Source organism: Canis lupus, chromosome 38 (assembly GCF_048164855.1).
Source record: "Canis lupus baileyi chromosome 38, mCanLup2.hap1, whole genome shotgun sequence".
NCBI classification, from domain to species: domain Eukaryota; kingdom Metazoa; phylum Chordata; class Mammalia; order Carnivora; family Canidae; genus Canis; species Canis lupus.
This window is the reverse complement of record NC_132875.1, coordinates 21,171,919-21,188,743: the sequence shown is the minus strand read 5'-3', so window position 1 is coordinate 21,188,743 and position 16,825 is coordinate 21,171,919. Positions and strand designations below refer to the sequence as shown.

At 55.7% G+C, this 16,825-nt stretch overlaps 1 protein-coding gene and 3 long non-coding RNA genes across 7 annotated transcripts in view; 3 read left to right on the top strand and 1 right to left on the bottom strand.

The window, feature by feature from the left end:
• Positions 1 to 64: 64 nt before the first annotated feature.
• LOC140626931 (uncharacterized) lies at positions 65 to 4,362 on the top strand. The gene is made up of 3 exons (XR_012025894.1): positions 65 to 397; positions 2,164 to 2,231; positions 2,570 to 4,362. It is a non-coding gene; the product is annotated as an uncharacterized lncRNA (long non-coding RNA).
• LOC140626933 (uncharacterized) lies at positions 2,301 to 6,405 on the bottom strand. The gene is made up of 2 exons (XR_012025896.1): positions 5,680 to 6,405; positions 2,301 to 5,130 (listed from the first exon to the last, which is right to left on the bottom strand). It is a non-coding gene; the product is annotated as an uncharacterized lncRNA (long non-coding RNA).
• A 466-nt stretch (positions 6,406 to 6,871) lies between these two features.
• RASSF5 (Ras association domain family member 5) overlaps positions 6,872 to 16,825 on the top strand; it is a 66,649-nt gene continuing 56,695 nt past the window's right edge. Inside the window, exon 1 of the mRNA XM_072814829.1 lies at positions 6,872 to 7,352. Coding sequence (XP_072670930.1) covers positions 6,899 to 7,352 — 454 coding nt within the window. The 5' untranslated portion in view covers positions 6,872 to 6,898. The remainder of the gene's footprint in view (positions 7,353 to 16,825) is intronic.
• LOC140626930 (uncharacterized) lies at positions 8,237 to 16,255 on the top strand. 4 transcript variants are annotated; one of them, XR_012025892.1, is made up of 5 exons: positions 8,237 to 8,280; positions 10,606 to 10,811; positions 12,416 to 12,450; positions 14,770 to 14,849; positions 15,101 to 16,255. It is a non-coding gene; the product is annotated as an uncharacterized lncRNA (long non-coding RNA). The 4 variants fall into 4 exon arrangements; XR_012025893.1 differs by having other exon boundaries at positions 8,259 to 8,280; positions 10,606 to 10,709; XR_012025891.1 differs by lacking the exon at positions 8,237 to 8,280 and having other exon boundaries at positions 8,302 to 10,709.

Genomic DNA, 16,825 nt, shown 5'->3' with positions numbered 1-16,825 from the left:
ACCCAGGAGGATGTGGGGGCACATCCCAGCTCTGCACGCCGGACACACAGCCTGCGTGGAGGGCCTGAGGTCTCTTTTCTGTGCCCTAATGCTGGAGGCCTATGGTCTCTGTCTGTCTTGGAAACCACTCAGTTTCCTCTTGAGAGGTTGATGTCCTGGTTCAAAACATAGATTCTGGGACCCACCCACATGATTCCAGTCAGTACGGGTGTGGCCCAGGAACCTGCATTGTTGATGAACTTCCCTGGTGATTCTTACACAAGCTAGAGCTTGAGAACACTGAGGCAGAGTTTGCAACCACCCTGCAGAGGACGTGTGAATGGCCCAGGACAGGCCAAAGGGCAGGAGGTGGTATATGCCTAAGTGCGCCCCCCTCCCCACCTGACAGCTGAGGCAGGTGAGCCAGGCGAGGGGACAGGACAGACGCTCCCACTGCACCCACTGTCTGCTCTCATGGAGCTGTCTCACTTCAGCAGAGTGAGCCTCACGTCCTTTGGGGTTCTCTGGGGTTCACGTCCAGGCTGCTTCAGTGGTTTTGTAAAGGGTGGAATTCCTGGCTTCTTTCCCCTTCATCTTGCAAAGAATCCTAAGCCAAGTGATGGCAATGTGGGGGGTGGTGCTGGTAAGGAGTGGGCCAGGATGGCCTGAAGTAGCTTCAGATTATTTCCCTTGGAAGCTCCGAGTTTCAGTGGTCACCTCAAGCAGTTGGGTCTTTTCCTTGCACCCTTTGCAGAGAGACAGGGTGTGTGGGGGGAGACAAGAGAAGGGAATGAGGACAGGGGAGAGGGCGGGAGGGAGGACGGACAGGAATGGAGTGATAAAGAGATGGACAGGGAAAGGGAAAAGGAGAATGAGGGGGAAACGGGGGCCGAAATGAAGAGTACAAATACCCAGAAGAGACAGGTGTGTGTGCGTGTCTGCACACGTGTGGTGGGCTGGGGTGCGAGCAGGGCTCGCCTGGAAGGCCATCCAGGCCACTGTGCTTGTGCTGGTCTGTCCCAGTCCCAGTCCCTGGCTTCCTGCCACAGCGATGGGCTCAGAGCTAGCTTAGTGCTGGAATGCAGTGGCTGTGGCTTGGAGCCTCCCCTCTGGCTGAAGGGGAAAAGCTGCTGACAAATCGGCCTGGAATAACTGAGTTTTTCCAAACGGAAAGAAGAAACATACACACACGACCCAGTCTTATCATAAGCTCTGCAGTGACTTGGGATGGAAAAGTTTCATCATTGAGATGCAGACAGGGGAGGCGCCACCGAATTGCTGGCAAACAAGCCCCACCCACCCCTACCCTACACAGTGATACCCTCACATCCCTGCTACATTCCGACCCTGATTTGTCCTAAGTACTGTCAAGGACCGAGATGAATCCCTGTGGGAGCACTGGAGCTCAGTGACACAAAACTCATCCTCCTGACGTGGGGATGGTGTCCTAGCAGCCCTCACCCCCGGCCGAGGAGGCGTGAAATCCACCCTGGTGACCATCAACTTTGGAGGACGTACAGGAGTCTTAGGTGGAGTTTCCCAAACCCCTGCCACTTCTCCCCAGCCCCTGCAGGTCGCTGAGTGCCTTCTGTTCTCCCCCGGCCAGGCAATTCCTTGTTGCCCTCCCTGGGTGTAGGGGCCATGGCCCAAAGGGTGTTAAGAGATGGGTTCTGGATTATGTACTGATTGGGAGCTGACAGCTGAATTCATCTCATTAAACATTTAATGAGCATCTTTTACTTGCCCTGTACACTGTGATCAGAAAGACCAACAAGACCCAGGCGGGGAAGGCAAAATGTACAAACGTAACTGTGACTCACATTAGGATGATGTGAATGTTAAGAGACACAAGTGCCTTGTAGGATTTGCCAGAGAAAGAGTGATGGATCCGGTCTAGGCAACTCTAGGAAGGCTCTATGGCAACTCTAAGGCTCAAGACACTAGACCCTGAAAGCTGAACAGGGCTTCAACAGGGAAAGAAAAATGGGGAAATATTTTCCTGACTCTTTAAATTGCACCTGCAGAGTGAGATCAGAGATGTTTAAACACTGCCCTTTTGACCACACCAGCTGGGGAGTGCAAAGGCAAAACTGTGCATTTGAGTCCAGATTGTGACAGCTTTGACATCTTTTTGGGACAGTCACATGACTTCTCTGAGCCCCAATTTTCTCACCTGTAAAACAGGAATGTCAGCCATCTCACAGAGTTACCATGAACATCAAGTCATCGAAGCCCAAAGTGCCAGGCACGTCGTGAGTATGGGATGCTTATCTCTTAAGTACACAGGTAGAAAACATGGCATTGGATGAGAGACCTCGACGAACATTTTAATTCTCCAACAGCATTTTATTATGGTCCCTGCTCAGTCTAGCAATAGGCGGTGTTATCCCCATTACTCGGACCCCCATCACTCCCCACTTCCATGGGAGGCGAGCTCTGTATGCAACCACAGGGAAGCTGCCCCCACAGGGAAGGAAGTAGCCTGTGGAGCTGTAGCCCTGCAGTCAACAAGGCTAAGAGTGTTTCCCCTCAAATGTCTATGGATGGGTCACACCATCCCAACTACTCACTGCCTTGGTCTCATTTTCAGGGAGTCACCTTAACCAACTCCTATAGAACTCAGGACAATACCCAGACTTCCTGGATCTCTGGATGTGGCGTCTGGGAACACACATTTGGAACAAGCTTGTGTTCCTAAGGTATGGGAAAGTTTGGGGCTGCTCTTGCCTCAGCCTGGATTGCCCTTGCTCGGAGAGACAAAGGGCTTACTCCATTCAGCTCTGTTTAAATGTCTGCTCCTTGGAGAGGTCTCTGCTGACCACCTGACCCTAATAGTTGCCTCACTATTTTCAGTCCTCTTGATGGCCTTGACTTTTCACCATAAAGTACTCAGGACCTGACATTATATCACACTTACGTTTGCATGTTTATTATCTGGCTCTCCCACTGTAATGGAAGCTTCAGGAACATGTCCATTTGGCTCTTGGAACTTTATGTATTTCTAAAGATTGTATTTATTTATTCATGAGAGACAGAGAGAGAGAGAGAGAGGCAGAGACACAGGCAGAGGGAGAAGCAGGCTCCATGCAGGGAGCCCGATGTGGGACTCGATCCCCTGACTCTGGGATCACGCCCTGAGCCGAAGGCAGACGCTCACTCAACTGCTGAGCCACCCAGGCGTCCCGGCTCTTGGATCTTTAGTGCCTACACCAGCGCCTGCTAGCAAGTGGATGCTGGCTACTTGGTAAGTGAAGAACTGCTCTGTGCCCCTGAAGTCTGCACTGGTCACTAGTGTTTGCCAAATATTTCCAGCTCTTCCTCCATTCTGAGCACAGGCTGGCACTGCACTTGCTCCCCTTGTGGAGGGCAGGCTATGCACGTAGGAGCCTCCAGGCTCTCTTGGCTTCCCTCCGGCATGGTGTCCGGCACCATTCGATGTGGTGGCTGCTCCATCAGCCTGGGTCCCTGAGCAGCTCTGAAGAAGAGCCTCCCTGGCAACTGGCAAAGGGCATGTAATACGAATGAGAGAGAAGTTTCTGGTTTAAAGGCACTGAGATTTGCAAGTTGTTTATCACTGCAGCTAACCTAACCTGTCCCGACTGGTCCAGTGAGCCTATGCAAACAGCTGTACTCTCAGAATCACTGGGAGGTCCCCTAAATGCTTTGGGGATTTCAGCATCTTCAAATACCTCAAAGCCAAACAAAACCAAAAACTTCCCCCCTTCAGAAAGTCGGGATGCCTTCTGTCCTTCCCCTTTCCTTCCTACTGGGACTCTCGCTAGGAGACTGTGGGGACCAGCCCCGAAACAATTCAGCCAGTGGAGGAAGCAGCACACTGCAGGACCACCTCTGAAGTGACTTCACACACTGACCGCGCACTCAGGCTACTGCCATAATCCTTCCCCTTGGCCAAAAATAAAAACAGCACACCTACTCTTCTGGGAGTGAGTCACAAACAGAAAAAAAAGTCAATGGCTCTGAGCCAAGAGGATCTGCGAACATGGGAAGAACTCTCAGTGGAGGCGTCTCAGCAGACGCTGTGGTCCTACCCTAGCAGCCTGCCTGACCAAAGACCAATCCAAACAATTCTGAACCTTGAGCATCAAACACTACTACGCCCGGCATCGTCCTGACCCTAGTATGAGGCTAGAGTTTATTTAGTACTTCCTCCCTGGGGAAGGAGGACTGACTGGTGTGAGAGAGAGAGAGAGAGAGAGTGTGTGTGTGTCGTAGGACTGCTCCTTCAGGGGAGAAAGTGACAGGGCTGGGAAAGATGGTATCAGAGGACGTCCCAGGCAGGGAGCCTCCCGTTGGGAGTCAGGGGTGGCAACTACCTCTCCCAACCTCAATTTCTTGGCTCAGGCAGATGAACCTTCAGATAAACTTGATAAACTTTTTGGGTTGGTTACATTAGTTATGTTATCTCCATCTTCATCTCCATTCCCATCCCAGAAGCCAAATGTAGGGCTCTGGCCCTGCACAATCTCCTCTGCCATTCAGGGCTGACAGCAGCCACCCCCATTCCTCCAAATCAGAGCTGTAGCAGGAAGGGAAAACCAGTGCATTTTTCCGTGCAGCTCAGGCAACTGGGAAGGGGTTTCTGTCTGGTTATTCCAGACAGTCCTCAGTTTCACAGGGTTAAAGGAGACACTCATCCCACGAGCCCCTCTATCCAGGGCATCTGGGCTGGGCTGCCCAAATTTGTGCTTGGGGCTGGGGGTAGGGATGGAGGACAGAGATGGCAATTGTTGGCAATTATTTCACAAATGGCATTTCAGAACTGGCCTCCCAGTGATGGACTCGTTGCCAGGTCCTTTCTTCTTGCCACATCAAGCTGTCACCTGGAGCTCAAGCTGGGTCCACGCCCTGGACCTCACCCAGCTCACTGCCCCCCTGCGAGGGAGTGATCTCCTCCAAGGAGTCTCAAGCCTGTGGTGATGGATGGTTAACAAAGGGTGGGCACAAACAGATCTTTATATGCAACACAGGTGTCTGCAACAACTCCAAGAAAATGCAGAAAAAGTGGAAGAGGTGGAAATAAAAGACCAAAAAGGCAAATTGTACTTTCCTGTGTGAATATTCCGCAGAAAGCATTCAGGGAGAGCTCCCCAGATGAATTTTTCTCAGTGTGTCCCCTGAAGCTCATCTGCCCTGTGGGGAAAGGAACAGAGAAGCCCACTTAATCACCGCCTTAGATCTGCTTCTCTGGAAGCAGCACCACCACCTGGGAAGATGTCAAAAATGCATAACCTCAAACCTCAGCCCTAAACTCTTACTGACTCAGAAAGTCTGGGGGTGGAGCCCCGTAATCTGTGATTTACCGAGCCCGTTCTTCAAGTGACTGTGCTACATGCCGAAGTTTGAAAACCACTGATGGTAGAGAAAGCAAGGTTCAGCCAGGGCAGCAGGCTGATGGGAAGGGAAGTAAGAGGGGTGGCTCCCGGGGCACACGTCCTCATCTCAGCTCCTTCTGCTTTGTAACACTGTGGGGTTGGCTATTTTCCCTTGTGCCCAGAGACCACCTCTTGAGGTGAGAAGCTCCAGCCTCCGGTGAGGCCCGGCACCTGGAACATGTCCCCTGCCTCAACGCAAAGGGCTCTCTGATTGCCATCACCATGAAGGAGAAGCTGTGGACGGAAGCAGGCTGGGAATTCCCTGATCACTGGACTTTCCAAATTTTAGGAATCATCTAAAACTTACCTCCAAAGGAAAAGCAAAAGCAAAAGTGAAGATTCCCCCACCGGGCGCTGGGGGGAGTCCCATCTCTGACCTGGGAAGGAGAGGGTGCCAGTGGGAGGTCGAGAGGACTTTAGATTATTTTCAAAGTTGGTGACCTCTGTTGAATCAACCAAACTGAACCCCAGGTTTTACGAGGACGGGCGGTGATCACTGCGTCAGAAGAGTGGATCGCAAATGCAATTGCCTGTCTTCCCACTCCCAGACTAGTTTACAGGCAAAAAACAAACCCTGGAGGCTGGAGCTGGAGGCTGGAGGCTGGAGGCTGGAGGCTGGAGGGGGCCCAGGGCCATGCTTCTGGCCCCTTCCAAGGTCCAGCAGTCCCGTTCCCCGCCCGCGAGAGACGGTCAGGACAGGCTGCTAACTTGGCGGGATCCGGTGTAAAGAAAACCTGCCGGGCTCTCCGTTGAACGAATATTAAGCCTCAAGACGGTGGAATCGGAGCCACCAGATGGAAGGGACAGAGGAGGCTGTGAAGCAGGCTCGGGGGCAGCGGAAAGCGACCCGGCGTCGGGTCCCCGGGGGCGCCGTCCTCTCCTGACGCAGGGGGGTCCCGGGGTCCCCGGGCAGCCGCGGGCAGAGCCGGCCGCGACCCAGGAAGACGCGCGCTCCGCAGCCGCGAGGGGGGCGCTCTCGGGGGCCGGGCCCGGGGTCATCCGCACCCCAGGCTTCCGGGAAAGGGGAACCCGGTAGGGGAAATCCAGCCCGTCCCGCGGTCGGCGAGGGCAGCGTCCCCGCCGCGCGCCCCTGGGGGTCACGCGGTTCCGCCCGGCGGGGGGGGGGGGCGGGGGAGGCCGAGGATGTGCGCGCCCCGGCCCGGGACCTCGCCGTAGACCCCCCCCCCCAGCTAGTTCCTAGGCCCCCCGCGGCCTCCTGCGCCCTCACCTGGGCGTGGGGGGGCGGGGGGCGGGGGAAGCGGCGGGAGAGCGGAGGAGGCGGGGCTGCAGGCGGCGGCGGCAGCAGCGCGTCTTGAGCGGCCCGGGCCGTCCGCTCGGCCTCCCGCAGACGCCCCGGAGCGCGCGCTCGGCGGCGGGTGGTTCCCCGGGCGGCCTCCCCGCCGCGCCCCGCCCCGCCCCGCCGCGCCCCGCCCCGCCCGCTGCGGCCCCTTAAAGGCGCGCGGGGGAGGGCGGGCCGCCCGCCTCTCGAGCGGACTCGGGAGCCGCCGCCGCCGGCGCGCGTGGCCATGGCGTCCCCGGCCATCGGGCAGCGTCCCTACCGGCTGCTGTTGGACCCAGAGCCGCCGCGGTACCTGCAGAGCCTGAGCGGCCCCGAGCCGCCGCCGCCGCCGCCCCCCGGCCGCTCCCCGCGCCGCTGCGCCCCGGCACCTCTGTCCACCGCGCCCGGGGCGCACGAGGGGCGCGGCGCCCGCAGGGCCGCCCGGGCGGACGCGGAGCCCCAGCCGCGGCCGCCCAGACCCCCTCGCCCCATCCGGCCGGGTCTGCAGCAGAGACTGCGGCGGCGGCCCGGAGCGCCCCGGCCCCGCGACGTGCGGAGCATCTTCGAGCAGCCGCAGGACCCCCGCGTCCCGGTGGAGCGAGGCGAGGGGCACCGCTTCGGCGACCTGGCGCTGCGGGGCGGCCGCGGCTGGTGCGACCTGTGCGGACGGGAGGTGCTGCGGCGGGCGCTGCGCTGCGCGAGTGAGTGCGAGGCCGGGGCGGGGGGGGGGGGGGCTCGGGGGGCCGCGGGAGGCCTCCGGGCGGGTGTGCTCCAGGGGCTGCCGGCACGCCAGGTGTGCCTACGCCGGCTTAACAAATGCCCCTTTCCCTGACAGGTGCGTAGCTTCCCCTGCGCGCACACACGCGCGCACACACACACGCGCACACACACACACACGCGCGCGCTCTCGGGTTGCGGATGAGGACCACCGCGGCAAGGTCATTCCGTTGTCTCCCACGCACCCGCTTGCTTTTGTTGTAGCTTCGTGACAGTGGCTGCTGAGACTGCTCTTGACACGGCCATTTGACCCGTGCTTATTAGGGTTAATGGGAAAACGGCTTGTCTCCCGCGGTCCAGGCCCGCGGTGCGTGTCCACCTGTGGTGCACCCCCCTCCAGGGCGCACTGTTGGGACGGGAAAGAGACCCGGTTCGGCTTTGGATGGAAAGGGGCTGCGGGTGGAAGTGAGCCTGAGGTCACCCGGACCGTGCCCCCTCCCCCCTCGTTGCCTTCCGCTCTGACCCTCCCCCTAGGCGGTGCACCAGTCATCAGTGTCAACTCCCTGTCCAGTACTTTCCTCCCTGGAGCTCTCAGGCCCCTCCAGCCTCTTTCTGAGCCAGGCTCTGCTTGAAACCTGACTGTAGAACACTGGACACCCAGCGTGTAGACTTGCTGAGCAAATTTGCAGTCTTCTTGGGGGTGAGGGTTATTATTTTTGTTTCTTCATCCAGTTAGGCACGGGTATCTCTTTAACCGTGTCCTCTCCCCGCCCCCATATTTGCAGTTGCCGTGTTTGGTGGAGGATATCCATATCCATGTGTTTACGTGTTTACAGAGATATTTAAATATCTGAAGTACAAAGCACAGAGGATGGCACAGCCCCTAACAAGCATCTCTGGAAATGGGTTGTGGTTTGTATCTGTCCGCGAAGGGCTCTTCCCCCAGGACCCAGGGCCCACATCTCCCATCTGACCGCAGCTGCTTCCCCATCAGGAAAACCCTACCTTGCCGGTCTCGTCTCTGCAGTTCGCAGCAGAGGCTGTGCAGGGTGTCCCCTGCTGCGACTGGCTTCAGGGGAGGAAAGCTCACATTCTAAGCCAGGGTCAAGCAGAAGGGAAAGATTGGAGGGGAGAGTAGGTGTTGCTCCCTCTGCCAGCAGAACTCACGGTTTAGGTGCTAACACGAAAGGAAAGAGCAGACTTCATAGAGGTGGGTGTTGTGGTTGGAGGGCAGCTGCCACTCGGTAAATGCTCCCGACCTTACAGTAGAATCAAATGTCACTTGCCCATGGACGTCTTGGCAACTATTGCCCTCTCAGGGGTCCTCGGGTACTTTACTGTACCCCCCACGTCTATAAACACAGACAGAGGGAGCACTCACCGTCCTGGAGTTCGCTGTGCTGGAATCCTGGGAAATCCACTTCAGTGGAATTCTAGTCTGTATTAAGACGTTTGGGGACTGTATCACCCAGGGATGTCTGAACACCAGAGAGGGAGCAGAGCTGGAATCAAGGGACTAGGAGCGGAGTCTCTGTTTGTCATTATTAATATTTAACTAGCTGGGGACCTGTGGCTGGGTGGGAACAGTTGAGAAATGTTCTGATGTGCGAATGAGCGCTGGCAGGTGAAGACACAGCTGGCTGCACTCCCCGAGCATCTTCCTTTAAGTTGACCATCTAATTCCATGCTGCGGTTGGTTTGTTTGATCTTTGTTTTCAAGAGCAAGGTTCAGAAATAGGACTCTAAAAAGGCAATAGCATGCAGCGATTAAGAGAACAGACTGAAGCCAGAGGACCTGTTTCAAATCCCTACTCCGCCGCTTAATCTCTGTGTCATTCTGGGCATCTCTGTGCTCTGCTTTCTTGCTCTTAAAAAAAAATGAGGCTAACCCTGTCGGCTTCATTGTGTTAATGTGAGAATTAAATGAACGAATATATGTAAAGTGCTTTAACACAGTGCCTGGCAAAATGCATTGTGAACGTTTCTGTTATCCCCTCCCATCCGACAGCCGCAGTTATTTGTCTGGCCTCACGACACCTCTGAGGGTCACCCTTCCATGCAGTGAGTGTAGTTCTCAAACCCTGCCTGGTTGAACTAAGTGGGGAAGCGAGTGCCATGAGCATCCCCGGATGTGCGGGTGTCGGCTGTCCTCCAGAAACACCATTCCTGCTGGGTGTGGCCGAGGAGCATCCTCACTGAATACCAGTGGCTTAGAGAGCACTTAGGTATTAGTGTCTTGCCTTTATTTCATCTGCCCCTAACAAAGTGCCAGGCACAGAGCAGCCTCAGTAAGTAGCCTTTGATGAAGGTGGTGGCTCATTTTTTCTCTTAAATTTCTCTGTTCTTAGAAATAAACAGAAGGGCAGTGGTACATGAATGACATCTGTCTAGGCAATAGGCTGACAAGGGGTAGGAGCCGTGTTGGCACGACCGGCTTTTAACCAGGGAAACGTTGGGAAAGCTGTCTTCCCACTCTGCCTGCCTGCTTGGTGAAAGCCCCTCTAACTTCAACTTACCCCTACTTCCCGGTCTGTAACTGGTTCTGGTTAATGCCGGATTTGCCAAAAGGGAGGTTCAGAGTGAATATTAATTTCCAAGATTAAAGAAATCATGTTTATGAGATAGAGAAAGAAATCTAGTGGGGACTGGGGGAGAGAGAGACAGAGAGATAGAGACGGAAAGAGAGAGAGAGAGAGTATGTGAATGCGTGTGTATGCTTTGGGGTAGGGGCAGTGGCAGTGGCGAGAATCCGGTTCCAGCATTCCAGGAGGGCAGGGTCCACAGCAAACAACGTGCGAAAGTCACCGGCTGCCCTTCGGCTTGGTATCAGGAAATGTCCTTTACAGGTCACGGACCCTTTCTTCTGTAGAAGACACACAGCGTTGACCTTTTACCTTTCATCTCATTTTGTGGATATGTAAGCCTTCCTGGACTAGAAGTTTGGAAAATGGGAAAACTGAGTTCCAAGTCAACATTCAAGGACATACCTTACATAATGGTAGCGAGTGCCTAGAGTCTTCTCTGGAGGCGTCATTGGTCAGACCTATGAAGTGTTAAATGACTGGAATTGCAGGGTTGAAAGGGGAGCCCTGGGGCTCCCTGTCCTACCTACCCCCCCAATAGACATTTAATTATGATGTGGGAAGGAGAGCTTGCCAGGAGACCTCGGGGGCAAGGGACACTTTCTGTGGCGAGTGAGACTTATGTCTCATAGGGCCCCTTGTCCTACCTTCACAGCTCTGTCTTGTCCCTTCCTTCATGGTTGGGCTCAACCTGCCTCTCTGTAAAGACTGGAACCACCCGTGTGACAGCCACTGGATCCTACGGAGTCATCTCTTACCGTGAGTTCGTTGTAAAAGAGGTCACTGGGACATCGACCCTTCCTGGGATAAAGGCACCGGGCTGCCCTGCAGCAGACCCTAGAACACTTGGGCACTTGGAAAGTACGTTATCTGTCCAGTATACCTGGGAGCACTGAAATGCGTGGTTTGAAGTATTTTCATGGACTCAGGCCCCTGTTTGGCTGTGGAGGTTAGAGGAAAGGACATTCGTTGAGTTGTTAAAGAGAATGGAGCCACCCCCCCTTTCTAGTTCCTCCCACCCCTGGCTCTAATTGGGGGTCTTCTCTTAGGAAAAGTCCTAGTGGCATGACTGTGTGTGTGTGTGTGTGTGTGTGTGTGTGTGTGTGTGAATTTGGGGACAGAGAACAGATCTGGAATGTTTCGAGGGAGGCCTTCTGAGGTCCCCAAGCTGCATCCTGTTTCCTCTCCTCCCTGCTTCCTGTCTTCTGAAAAGATGAAAGTGAAAGCATTAAATGTGGGCTTAATTGTCCCCCCTCTTCATCAGAGCATGAAATTTTCTGATTATGGCGGGATGGGGGCTTGAATCCCAGGTACAGTCAAAAATGATTAATGCCACTTGTCTGCCAGCCTAATTAGACTTGGTAATGAACGTGCGTGTTCGCCTGCTGATCCTGCGGAGTTATTAGGTGGAAGTGGATTGACGTCCCCCCTCGGCGCTGAGGGTTTGGTCTGGTATCGTCTCTCTTCCCCCCAAGTTTATCAGTCACCCGGCCTGTGCCAGGCCTGGCAGGTAGGCCCTGAGCGACAGGGAAAAGACAGCCCTCCGCCGGGCCCCAGGGTCCCCGCCCGGCTGGTGACGTGGCTCATGCCACAGGAGCTGGGCCGCGAGGGTTAGGAGTGTGTGAGGAGCGGGCCGGAGGCTCAGGAAGGACCTTCACCGGCCAGTGCTGCCCATTCCCTGAGGGGCCCAGCGGATCTTGCGCTCGCGACCACGGTCATGCTGGGGTGGCTGGGATGGCTTCTGGGGTCCGAATGCAGGGATGCTGCCGCCAGCTTGCGGCGGGGCGAGCCCTCTCAGGTGGCGCCGATGCTGGCTTCCAAGGCCTTGGGCCATTTCAGGCTTTCAGGTCATTTCCGTCCTTCAGGCCGTGCCCAGCATCTCTGTGCCAGAACCCGCGGCCCGGCTTGTCCCCCACCCCCACCCCCCCCCCCCAGCATCCCGGCGGAGGCGCGGCCACGCTTGCTCCTTGCCCCGTCAGAGGGGTGTTAGCAGGGCCCTGTCAGGGCTGGTGCCGAAGCTCTAGATGCGCCTTATCAGAGGCCCTTCCTGTTCGCATTCCTCAGATGACAAGGTGAATGTTCTGGGGCAGGTGAGTGTTTGCAGACTTGGGGGGAAGAGCAAGGGGGCCAAGGTGATGAAGTCAGACGGGGCAACGCGCTCCCTTCCCCAAGCGGCCCAGGTTTGCTGGGAGTAGTCGTGGGGAGCCCCGCCCCGAGGGTAAGACTGTGGACTCAGACCTGGGGAGGTGATGCTTGGGCGTGCTCTGAAGCACCCCACACACCATGCTGGGGAGACGTGCACCCCAAGAGCTCTCCATGGTGTGGTCTTTGGCCACAGCGGCTGACGAGTTCCTGTGAGGCCTGTTCCAGCCTGCCTGTGGTTCCTGGCACAGAGAAAGTTCCCGAGAGATGCACCCATGGAAAAAGCAGTGACGTTGGGTTCTCATTTTGCCCTTTGTGAACAGGAAGGAAGAAGAACAGCGGCATCCCTCCTGGCAAGGTAGCTGGGTGTACGGCCTCCCCGGGGAGGATGTCCTGTCCTGACTGAGGGATCCGGGGCCCCCTGGTTTCTGTAGAACATCCCAGGTTTTCTTCAGGATTTTCCTACCCACACCTACTGCCTTGGCCCCACTGAGGCATCAGGGAGAAAAGTTCAAGCTCACGTTGTACTGAGGGTTTGTGAGAAGTGGAGTTGGAAAGTCCAGTCTGTTCATTCCTGCGTGTCACTGGCAGGCAGGTAGCAGGGTATGTCACTCACCTGTGACCACAGCGGGGCCAGGTCATGTTTACTCCGCCGTGAAGGGCCTGCACCCCACCTTCTGCTCCCCCTCCCTGTTTCTTGAACAAACATTTCCAGGGCAGGGCAGATCTTACCCAGGTGCCTGCTGTGGCTATTGGCTATGGCTGCTACAGAATGAAAACTCGCTTACGTGACCTGACCTTTAAGAAATCACACCTAAAAGGCCTAAAAGGAGAGTGATGTTCTTTACCCATCTGTTTTTTTTTTTTTTTTTTAAATCCTTTCATGTTTTGTTTCTACTGGACGCTGGCTTTGGGAAAGAATTATCGAGTGTTTGCTGTCGATACCAGTTGTTGTCCTAAGACCCTGCTGGGATGGGAATATTTTCGTGGAACAAGGGAAGTTGAGAATGAAAAGAATTGTGGGAGCAGAGATGGGCCTGGCCCGGTATGAAGCCTTTTCTTGTACACTGGCTTGTGAAGTAGGCAGGGCTGGTGGGATCATGGCCCTCTCACAGGGAAGAAAACACCGCAGTCAGGGAGGCAAGTGACTGCTCTAAGATGACCCAGATTTGTAGTAGCAAAACCTGCACCGCAACCCAACACAGCATTTTGCCTTAAAGCTACTGTCATTTGAACATGCAAGTTCCTTGAGTCTCCTCTGCTCCCCTTCTGCCAGCGAATGTTGAAATGTCCATAAAAAGAGGTGCGGAAAAAAAAAAAAGAGGGTGAGCCAAGGGGTGGGTAAGCCATGTGCCAGCTAGACAGTCAGCCAGTGCCTCAATAATTGAGAGTTGGCTACACTTAAGCTTGTTTCCAGTGTGTGGTTTCTAAATAGATTTTCAGCATGTGTAAGTCATGAGATCTTTAAACAAAAAGTGAACTTTTTCTGCGTTCCAAGATATAAAAAAAAAAAAAAAAAAAAAAGATTCTCAGGGCACCTGGGTGGCTCAGTGGTTGAGCATCTGCTTTCAGCTCAGGATGTGATCCTGGAGTCCCGGGATCATCAAGTCCCACATCAGGCTCCCTGCATGGAGCCTGCTTCTCCCTCTGCCTGTGTCTCTGCCTCTTTCTGTGTCTCTCATGATTAAATAAATCTTAAAAAAAAAAAAAGAAAAAAAGAAAAGAAAGAAAAAAAAAAGAGAAAGAAATAAGAGTCTCTCTCTGGCCCTGCCCTACCCGATTGGTCTTGGGAATACATAGGGGGGTTAGTATGGAAATGCAGGTAGGAGGTCTTTTCCTGTTGCATGCCCCTTCTTGCTGTGACCCAGGGTCAGAGTTCATGACACAGGGCTAACCAGGAACCAGGGTAAAATTAGGTTGGGTCTCAGAAGGGACAGCTAGGGTGAAGAAGGGTTGGTTAGGGGCTTTCATAGAAATGGACGCTTGCCTCACGACCTCTGGGTCTATCCCAGGCAGTTGTGTGGCCACATGAGGACCAGCAAATCTGGGGAAGCACCCCTCCCCACTCTCTCCCCATCTCTGACTCCCTGTCTTCCTCCAGACCAGTCTTACATTTGGGTCTCATTGCTTACTTTCCTTGCTGACTCTGAGGAAGCTGTTTTTTCCATTCAAGCTGAATGGAAGCTGAGGTTTTGTGGTTTCTGTTGAAACAATTGTGTCCTTTCTGCAAGGGAGGAAAGGATTTAAAAGACAACAAAACGCCTCAGAGATCCCTCACTATTCAAGGGAACAACAGATCCCAACTGTAACTTGATTTGTGAGAGAAGGAGTTGAACATACCATACGTAAATGTCTATTTGGTGACGAGTGTTTTCAAAAGCGATCTGGAGTTAACCTTTCTATGAATGGGGTATTTCAAGGTAAGAATGTATTGTAGCCCAGCTCTTGAGATAAGGAAGGCTGTTCCTTCTTCCAGTTGTTTTGGGCCTTGGCTGGACTCCCTCCCCAGCAGGCAGGTCATCTGGTCGGTGCTTAGACATTGGGGTTGTAAGAGGTGATCACATGCATCCCCTCGCCCCTAGATAGCGCTGCTCCTAAACTATCCCGACAGTTTTCTATCCAGTTTTCAAAGGGTCAGGAAGGAAGATTCTAGAGCCTCCCAAAATTCCTTCTCCAGTCTCTGCCAGTTGTTTCCTGCTGGCTTCCCTGGTGGCTTGACCTGTCAAAGAACAGCTCTGTGATGAGGAGAAAGGAGAAGTGAGACCAGTGTATCCTCGAATCCAAAAGGGACCTTCGGGGGGGGTTTTCCCCCATCACCTGTGACTCATAGTAGACGTCCTCAAGCATGCATGTTTCCTTCCCTGAGAGCGGGGAATGGGAATGCCACCCCCTGCCTGGCACCACCCGGGTGGGAGTTCTGGACGCCCCTGGGGATCTCCCCACCCTTGCTGGGTGGCTCCAAGTGTTGCTTTAGGACCTGGCCTCACCTGTGACCCTCTTCTATGCAGAAGTTGCTGGGTACCCTAGAGAGCCTTGAAAAAGGCCATTGGCAGCCCGGTCTCGCTGAGGAAGAGTGAGGGAGAAAGAACCAGTGCCTGGGCCTGAGAAAGGGGCTCTGTTAGGGCATTGCTGTCTTAAATAAAGGACTTGTCAACAATGTGCTTTTATTGTCGAGCTGACAAACAAGTTTTTATTGTTGTTGCACCCAGTACTGAGGCCCTCAACAGTGAGGGGTGATCTAAAGGGGACCTTCCAGCCAGATTTCCTATGAGGAAGGCAGACGATGGGGGGGCCTGTGTGGAGGATCAGAGTGCAACTTAGGTTTGTTCTACCGACAGTTTCTTCTCTGTGTGAACCTGAGGACAGGGCCTTGGGATAGGATGGCATCCAGCATTCTCTGCGACCCGGGGACAAACTCTAGCACAGAGGAGGGGAGGCAGGTTGGCAGTTGCTGGAGGAATAGCAGAGCCCACGTGACTTCTGGACCTAACCCTGGGGGCGGGGGGAGGCATCTTCGTTTCTGCACACACCTGAGTCCCCCGCAGTGCAGGACGAGTGTCCCTCCTTCGTCTGCAGCTGTCCTCCACGGGCAGCGGGCAGATGAGTTCTGGAATCCCCGGGCGGCCCCTGGGTGCAGGCGCCGCTCTCCAGCGGCTTTCCTGGAAGGTTCCGCTGCCTGCCCTGCGGCTGCCTGTCTTGGCCCGGGTGACAGAGCTTCTGGGGAGTCAGTGTTGAGGGGATGCCTTGTGAGCACCGTTGCAGGGCAAGAGGACGGCTCTGTCCTATGTGTGAGAGACTCCGTTCTTTCCTTCTGTTCTCCTCCGTCCTCCGGTCACCTCTCCCTGCTCCCGGCCACTTGGCCCGGCTCACGCTCTTCCCCGCCCCGCTCCTGCTCCGTGGGAGGATGTGCAGGACCCCGTGGTCCCCCAGGAGCCTGTGTCGCTGGCGAAGCATTAGTAATCCGCCATCCCCAAAGAAATCCACTGACGAGCTCCCGGGTGGCCGCGGCCTGCGATGACCGGTGGCTTCTGCCGTCTGTGGACGGAGACCTGGGTTTCAGGCCCGCCGCACTCCGGAGAAGTGAAGCTCGGGCGGCTCTGTCCTGCAGCCTGTTTGGTGGGGGCATTTTTATCTTATCAAGCTAAAAGCCCCAGGAATAGAAAGTTTTCCATTGGGGGAGGTGAGGGAAAGGGCCTCAGCTGGGAAGGAGGAGGCCGCGTCCCAGGTGCCTGCGGCTTCCGTCGGGAAGAGGAGCCGGCTGGGCCGAGGGGAGCAAGGCCCAGGCCTCCCCGGGGCCGGGGAGCCCCACTCATCGGTGCCCCCCTGCCGGCCCAGAGGGACCGCGGACCCCCAGTAGCGGGATGACCGAGGGCTGGGACGAGGAGGCGGCTCCTGCCTGCTTCGGAGCAGTGGTGGCGGGGCTCCAGCGGCTCCTCCGCAGGCTCCCCAGGGGCCGCCCCGGGCCCCAGAGGCTCCGGGCCCTGCACAGGTTCTGCCGCCGGGCCCGGCTGGCTCACGGTAGGTGCGAGCTCTGGCCGGGGCCTTCCGGGGCCTCGTGGCGCCCAAGGGGGGGGGGGGGCCTGCCGGGCCTGGGCCCCCTGCTGAGCTCAGCACCGCCGGCTGGGGGGAGACAGGGGGGCTGACACCCCACCAGCTTTAGGGCCAAGGGCGGGTGTGCGAGCAGCCTGCTGCAGAGGGTTTGGCTGTGGGGTTTAACGGCTCTTCGTTGGCTG